At 41.6% G+C, this 7,781-nt stretch overlaps 1 protein-coding gene and 1 pseudogene across 5 annotated transcripts in view; both read left to right on the top strand.

Moving 5' to 3' along the window:
- Window positions 1–114: 114 nt before the first annotated feature.
- LOC129394235 (nuclear pore complex-interacting protein family member B8-like) overlaps window positions 115–7,781 on the top strand; it is a 50,293-nt gene continuing 42,626 nt past the window's right edge. The window contains exons 1-4 of one of the 5 annotated variants that reach the window (XM_055099919.2): window positions 115–142; window positions 5,931–6,040; window positions 7,017–7,164; window positions 7,539–7,698. In XM_055099919.2, the coding sequence (XP_054955894.2) occupies window positions 7,019–7,164; window positions 7,539–7,698 (306 nt within the window). In that variant the 5' untranslated portion in view covers window positions 115–142; window positions 5,931–6,040; window positions 7,017–7,018. Of the gene's footprint in view, window positions 143–5,930; window positions 6,041–7,016; window positions 7,165–7,538; window positions 7,699–7,781 lie in introns of those variants that run through there. The other 4 variants (XM_055099937.2, XM_055099925.2, XM_063598485.1 and 1 more) reach the window with 4 other exon arrangements.
- Window positions 238–1,171, top strand: LOC134729421 (uncharacterized; annotated as a pseudogene).

Raw genomic sequence — 7,781 nt, 5'->3', positions numbered from 1 at the left:
GCAACTTCGTGAGGCCTGTTCTGAAATAAAACATGAGGCTTTTAAGAATCATGTGTTCAATGTAGACAATGCAAAATTTGTAGTTAAATTTGACCTCAGTGCCCTGACTACAATTGGAAATGCCAAAAACTCACTAATAGGGGTGAGTCTTTAATTGTAATGACTTTGTTTTATCCACAGTTAAGCCTTTTCTCATTACATATTTATGTATTTCACTGTCATGTCAACATGTCTGCAGAATCACTGTATGTAACGAACAGCTGTATTTAAGACATGCCTGGATAAATAAAATTGGTAGGAATGTTTTCTTGCCATTATATTTAACTTTTCTTCTTTTTCCTTGACAAATCTTGGTAAGTTTTTTTATATTAGTTTTATTTTCTAGAAAATGTCTTACGAATTTCTCCTATTTGCTCTAGCATGCTTACAGAAAATGTCAGTGTTTCTTACAGCTCAAATTTGTATAGTTGTTGTAAAATGCGGTCTCTTTCTTCTTCCCCTGGTACTTTTTTCTTTCTGTCTACTGAAGTTAGTTCTTATACATGGTCTTATATTTTGGCTGTCTCTTTTTCCCTAGGAACATTCATACAGGTTGAATATTCCTTATCTGAAATACTTGGGACTGGAAGTGTTTTCGATTTTGGATTTTGGAATACTTTTTTTTTTTGGAGATAGTGTTTTACTCTTGTTGCCCAGGCTGGAGTGCAATGGCGCGATCTTGGCTCGCTGCAACCTCCACCTCCCGGGTACAAGCGATTCTCCTGTTTCAGCCTCCCAAGTAGCTCAGATTACAGGCATGCGCCACCACGCCTGGCTAATTTGTTTGTATTTAGTAGAGATGGGTTTTCACCATGTTAGCCAGGCTGGTTGTGAACTCCTGACCTCAGGTGATCCACCTGCCTTGGCCTCCCAAAATGCTGGGATTACAGGTGGGCAGCACCATGCCCAGCCGGAGTTTGGAATATTTTCATACCACTTACTGGTGAGCATCCCTAATCTGAAAATCCTAAATCTAAAATGCTCCAAAATTTGAAACTTTTTGAGCACCAGTATGATGCCCCAAGTGGAAAATCCCACACCCGACCTCATGTGATGAGTCCAAACTGTTGTATGCACAAAATTATTTAAAATATTGCATTAAATGACCCTCAGGCTATGAATAGAAGGTGTCTATGAAACATAAGTGAATTTCGTCTTTAGACTTGGGTCCCATCCCCCACATATCTCATTTTATATATATGCAAGTATTCTCAAATCCAAACATATACAAAGTCTGAAACACTTCTGGTCCCAAGCATTTTGAATAAGGAATAACTCAACCTGTAGTCTTTCTTTTGGTGGTGGTGGGGGGGGGGCTTTTTTTTTTTTTTTGTGGAGACAGAGTCATGCTGTTGTCAACTGGGCTGGAGTGCAGTGGTGCAATCTCGGCTCACTGCCACCTCTGCCTCCCGGGTTCCAGCAATTCTCCTGCCTCAGCCTCCCGAGTAGCTAAGATTACAGACACCTGCCACTACGACGGGCTAATTTTTGTATTTTTAGTAGAGACTTGGTTTCACCATGTTGGTCAGGCTGGTCTCAAACTCCTGACCTCAGGTGATCCACCCGCCTCAGCCTCCCAAAGTGCTGGAATTACAGGCATGAGCCACCACGCCCAGCCCGTGTGTTTTTTTTTTTAAGTAATTCGACGTGGCCCTGCTCTTGATTTGTATTTATTGTTTATGGTTTGTGTATTTCTTCTTCCTCTTGGACCACACAGAGTTGAAAAACATTATTTTTAATAGAAAATAATAGGTGTAGGCTGGGCACGGTTGCTGACACCTGTAAACCCAGCACTCTGGGAGGCCAAGTCAGGCTGATCACTTGTGGTCAGGAGTTTGAGACCAGCCTGGCCAACATGGTGAAAGCTCGCCTCTACTAAAAATAGAAAAATTAGCCAGGGGTGGTGGTGCACACCTGTAATCCTAGCTACTTTGGAGGCTGAGGTAGGAGAATTGCTTGAACCCAGGAAGTGGAAGTTGCAGTGAGCTGAGATCACACCACCGCACTCCAGCCTGGGCTACAGAACTAGACTCTGTCTCAAAAGAAAAAAAGAAAGAAAGAAAGAAATGGATGTAATTAGGGAATAAAGTTTTTAGGAGGAAGAAGGTAAAATTTGATGTTTGCGCTTCAATGTGCTCTGTGTTGTTTGATTGGATTGCCTTGTATAATTCCATAGCTGCTTCGCTTATTACCAGTTACAGCTTATGTTTGAAGTCACAATAAACTCTTCTTCAAACATGAAAGCTTGATTTTTGAGGAAAATTATTCACATTATTTACAGATTCAAAGATGTTTATGTCCTGTACTCTAGAAATAAGGAGAAAGTGGGTGGGGATGGGGCAGTCAGGTGGAATGGAGTGTCTTGGCAGTGTAAAGGAAAAAGATGGATGGAAAAGGTGTAGGGTGGCAGGGTGTGCCTTTGTTTCCTTATTGAACAGGGCACCTTGCCATTTGCAGTATATGGAAAATTGAGGAAATACAGTCTACTTCCACAAAAGGCACATACAAAGGGCTCTGTTTAGACCAGAGTTCTGCAAACTATGGTCTGTGGGCCAAATACAGCCCAGCACCTGTTTTTTGTCTGTTATTTTAAGTGTATACTTCTCTGATTTTTAGTATATTCACAGAAGTGTACAACCATCACAACACTAGTGCCTGTTTTTGTAAAGAAAGTTCTCGTTGGGCTGGGCGCAGTGGTTCACGCCTGTAATCCCTCGGGAGACTGAGACAGGCAGATCACCCAAGCTCAGGAGTTCAAGACCAGCCTGGCCAACATGGTGAAACCCTATCTCTACTAAAAAAATACAAAAGTTAGCAGGGCGTGGTGATGGGCACCTGTAATCTCAGCTACTTGGGAGACTGAGGCAGGGAGAATTGCTTGAACCCCGGAGGTAGAGGTTGCAGTGAGCTGAGATCGCCCCATTGCACTCCAGCCTGGGCAACAGAGCGAGAGACTCCGACTCAAGAAAGTTTTCTTGGAACACAGGTACTCTCATTCCTGTGTTTTGTGTGTGGCTGGTGTTTTGTTTTGTTTTGAGAGAGAGAGTCTTAACTTTGTCATCTAGGCTGGAGTGCATTGGTATGAACTCGGGTCACTGCAACCTCTGCCTCCCAGGTTCAAGCGATTCTCCTGCCTCAGCCTCCCAAGTAGCTGGGATTACAAGTGTGCGCCACCATGCCCAGCTAATTTTTGTAATTTTAGTAGAGATGGGGTCCCGCTGTGTTGCCCAGGCTGGTTTCAAACTCCTGGGCTCAAGTGATCTGCCCACCTTAGCCTCCCAAAGTGCTAGGATTACAGGTGTGAGCCACAGCACCTGACCTGTGGCTGTGTTCTTACTGTAGCGATAGACGAGTTGCTGCATTGCATAGAGATGCTATATTGCATGCAACGGCTTTACTGACTTCACAAAAAAGTATTTGTCCCAGGTGTAGTGTACTAGATCCCTTCCAATCTGTAATTTTAATTTAAAAATGTCCAAATACCCCTGTTTTGAAGGATAAACTCTGTATGCTTGTGCTTATTTTGGAGAAGCCATAAACTTACTTTGTTTTGTACATGATCAGATGTGGGCGCTATCTCCCACTTTTTGTACATGATCAGATGTGGGCGCTATTCCAACCTTTTAAAGCAAAGATTAGATAAAGATTATTGATAGAAGGATTAATTGGACCTCACTCACCTTTTCTGTGCCATAAGGAAAGCAGTTAGGTAAAGCTGACCTTCTTTGGAGGGAAGACCCAAGGTTAAGACATGCCCATCAGGATGCCCTTTGGGCCTAGACCTGATGTGAGAATGATGGGCTTGGAGTGTTCTGGAAATAGCTGGGAGGCCTGTGTGTTTAGGAGCGCCTTAAACAGTAGGATATAAGGGCAGAGAAGTAGCTGGGAACTGAGAAAAGAACTTTGGCTGTTATTCTAGTAAGACTGAAAATTTCAGGTGGGATTTGAACAGAGATGTGTTGTGATCTGACTTGGTGGTTCATTCTGCTATGGTGAAGAGACTGGAGATGGGGGGCAAGTATGGAAGCATGGAGACCATTAATTTATGGGGGCAATGGTAGAGGGAAGAGAAACAATGCTATTAACTGGAGTAGGAGCACACAGAGAACAAGCCATGTTTTAAGATTTCTAATGAAATGTGCAGATGAGATTGTTGGGTAAGCTGTTAAGAATTGGATTTTGAACTAAGGAGAAAGTCTAAGCTTGAGAGATTTGCAGATGGTTAGTACACAGAAAAGGCCCTCTTTCCTTTTCAGTCTCTATACTCTAGAGCCTTTGTAAGCAACCAAACCAGAGAGAAGCCTCTGGAGAATAGTGAGTGAAGAGGAAGGAAGGCCTGGGTCAGAATCCTAGTTTAACATTTTTGTGAAAGGATAGAAGAGGAAGCCATTCAAAAAAATACAGGGACATTGAGAAGGGAAGTGCCCTAGATATAGGACATCCAGATGGGAGTAGTCAGCCTTGTCAGATGCTCTAGGGATTATAAGGCAAAAGAGTTTTGTAGAGAGACAGAAGAAGCTAGATTGAATACTATTGAGTGGTAGAGACATTTGAAAATGAAAAGCTTGAGGTAAGTTATTTGGTCAGTGAGTTTTTCTTGAAGTCGAGGATAGGAAGCTGTTGCTGGAGGGAAATATGAAGTGTTTATTTTAAATGTTGGAGAGATTATGTTCTTTTGGCCAAGGGGAAGGAGCCACTAGAAAGCAGAGGTTGAAGAAACAGGAGAAAGAACACTGATAGATTAACTGGCCTTCACCTTTTCTCTGCCTCAAGGAAAGCAGTCAAAGTTGGTATAGACAGAATTTCGGCAGTGTATGGTGGATTGGGGGTAGGGGTAGAGGAAATTAAAGCCTGTGTTTTTTTGTTTATTTGTTTGTTTTTTTCTGAGGACTGAGTCATTAGCTGAAAGCATAGGGCATTATAGAGCATAGTGGGGACTTGGGGAACCTGCCACTGGAGAGAGCTTAGGACCTTTTAATGGCAGAAATGATGACTGTGTTGGCAGCAGTTCATCAGCGCCCGGTACTCAAGGGTCCCCCTGAGAAGCCAGTGGTTGCACTGATCTAGGTAGAATCAGGCACAGAATAAGTCAGGTGATGTGCCTTTCTAGCACTGGCCTCAGGCTGAGTTATAAGGGAAGTTACACAGCGAGAGGGACAGGCAAAGATGGAAAAGAGAGAGAGTGAGAAACAGTGTCTTCTTCCTGGCTGGAGAGCCCGTGTCATGAAAATGGGGACAGGGTAAGGGATCTGAAAGGAGCAGCATAGAAGCTGGGAGGATGAGGCCTGTCTTCCTGGCATTGATGCTGCAGGACTACAGGAAAGAATTTCAGAGGTGTCATTATTTTTCATATAAGCAGATGAAAGAGAAGAATTCTTTGAAAAAAGAAAAGTAGGTGAAAAAGGGAGAGACGGAGGGATGCCAGCAGTGAAAGAAGCCAGGACTGAGATACAAGATTGTGATGCTGGGAGAGCTGCAAGGGCTCATGCTGTAGGTGAGGAGTGAGGCTGCACAGGGAGCTCACTGGCAGCTTGGAGAGAACTGGATGTCAAAGTTGTCCTGCAGAGGTCTACTGTCAGTGTGTTAGGCTCTGAAGAGAACAGGCTGCAACACATGAAAACAGGAAGGAGACACAGGGGCCAGTCAGCTCCACCGAAAGTCTGTAGCTGTGACTTTCTGGTTTGCCACTCCAATTTGAGTACTAATTAAGTGGTAGTCACATCTTCAACATAAAAACCAAAATAATGGCATCCTCGTGGAAGGAATTTTGTCAGAAAAATGCTGTGTACTTTGCTGTCTTCCTAGGATTTGTTCTGTTTTTGTTTGTTTGTTTTTTTTAATGGTTCCACAGGCTGCATAGGAATACAAGCTAACCAATATTTTAATTACAGATCATTAAGCAGCTTTGAGTCTGGAAAATTTGTTGAATGTACCGAGCAATTAGAATTGTTACCAGGAGAAAATATCAATCTACTTGCTGGAGGATCAAAAGAAAAAATAGGTAGGTATTTGAGAAAATAGTTTTAAAGTTATTTTAGTGGACAAGTTGCTCAAAATGTTTGGCTTAGTATATTTTACTGGAAAATCTGGAAGTTATTTTACATTTTTGGGGGGGCAGAATCCCATGTGAAGCAACAAATTTAGGGCTGCCCTATTTATGTTTGATTTGGGAAATGAAAAGCACTTAAAATTAAGTCAAATTAAAAAAATGACCACCTTAATACTTTGAGATTTATCTAGCCATTTTGTTTGACAAAGGACAAAGTAGTGTTTCAGCTAAATATTTTTCTTGATTTTCATCTTGATGTGGCTCATTAATTAAGTTCTTTATCACAAATGGAACACTTTATAAAATGTTATTAAAAAGTTTAATGAGTATTCTGGATTGAGCAAGATTTGCTAATGCAGGTCTAGATTTGTCCCCTTAAATAGTAGATTGACTTACCGATTTTCTTTTTTGTTGAGACAGAGTCTCACTCTGTTGCCCAGGCTGGAGTGCGGTGGCACGATTTCGACTCACTGCAACCTCCGCCCTCTGAGTTCAAGCGATTCTCCTGCCTCAGCCTCCTGAGTAGCTGGGATTACAGGTGTCTGCCACCGTGCCCAGCTAATTTTTTGTATTTTTCGTAGAGACGGGGTTTCATCATCGTGGCCAGGCTGGTCTTGAACTCCTGATTTCGTGATCCACCCACCTTGGCCTCCCAAAGTGCTGGGATTACAGGCGTGAGCCACCACGCCTGACCTCGACTTACTGATTTTTGAGCCTTTGAAGGCAACTGCTTTTTAGGGGTCTGATGTACAGTAATTTTGTATGAAGTATGATTTTTATATAGCTCTCAGTAATGCTTATAGTGTTTAACTGCCTGAAATATTAAAGGAGCTGTTCATTGGTGATTAGTTTTTAATAATGCCAAACATAAATCAAAATTTATAATAAAAGCACATTAACTTAATGACATTTCATTTAACTTCTGTAGACATGAAAAAACTGCTTCATAACATGTTAAGTCCAGATCCAAGGGAACCTCAGAAATCCATTGAAGTTCCATTGTTAAGAGGTTCTGTTTGTTTGGCAACTGCTTTAAACCCGATAGAACAAGATCAGAAGTGGCAGTCTATAACTGAGTAAGTTTACTCTTACGGAGGTAAATGTACATTGTGTATATCATGTGATAAACATACATGGGGTGAAGAGGGCTGGAAGGAGAGTTACTAGATTACTAAATACTAGTGCTAATAGCTTCATTTTAGTTGTAGAAGTCACATGATATATGAATGCTGCTTGCCAACAAAAACTGAGGTTGAAATGAAATAAAATGTAAAAATCCCCAAAAGCAAATGTCTTGACTTGCTAATATCATTTTATTATAGAGCAGGCTGCTCCTCTTACTGCCCCCTAACTTTGGATGTCAGTTTGATAGCATCTTAGCAATTGCTTTATTCTTTGAGTGGTTATGAATTGTAATTTTTATTAATTGACAGTAAATATTTTGTTTCAGAAATGTGGTAAAGTACTTGAAGCAAACATCCCGCATCGCTATTGGACCTCTGAGACTTTCTACTTTAACAGTTTCACAGTCTTTGCCAGTTCTAAGTACCTTGCAGCTGTATTGCTCATCTGCTTTGGAGACCACAGTTTCTAACAGACTTTCAACAGAGGTCTGTATATTTTTACAAGCACACTCTTATGACTATTAATGGTCATTAGTGTAGAACAAAGACCTTATTTTTTGAGTTTTTTG

This window comes from Pan paniscus, chromosome 18 (genome assembly GCF_029289425.2).
Source record: "Pan paniscus chromosome 18, NHGRI_mPanPan1-v2.0_pri, whole genome shotgun sequence".
NCBI classification, from domain to species: domain Eukaryota; kingdom Metazoa; phylum Chordata; class Mammalia; order Primates; family Hominidae; genus Pan; species Pan paniscus.
This window is presented reverse-complemented; position numbering and strand designations above follow the sequence as displayed.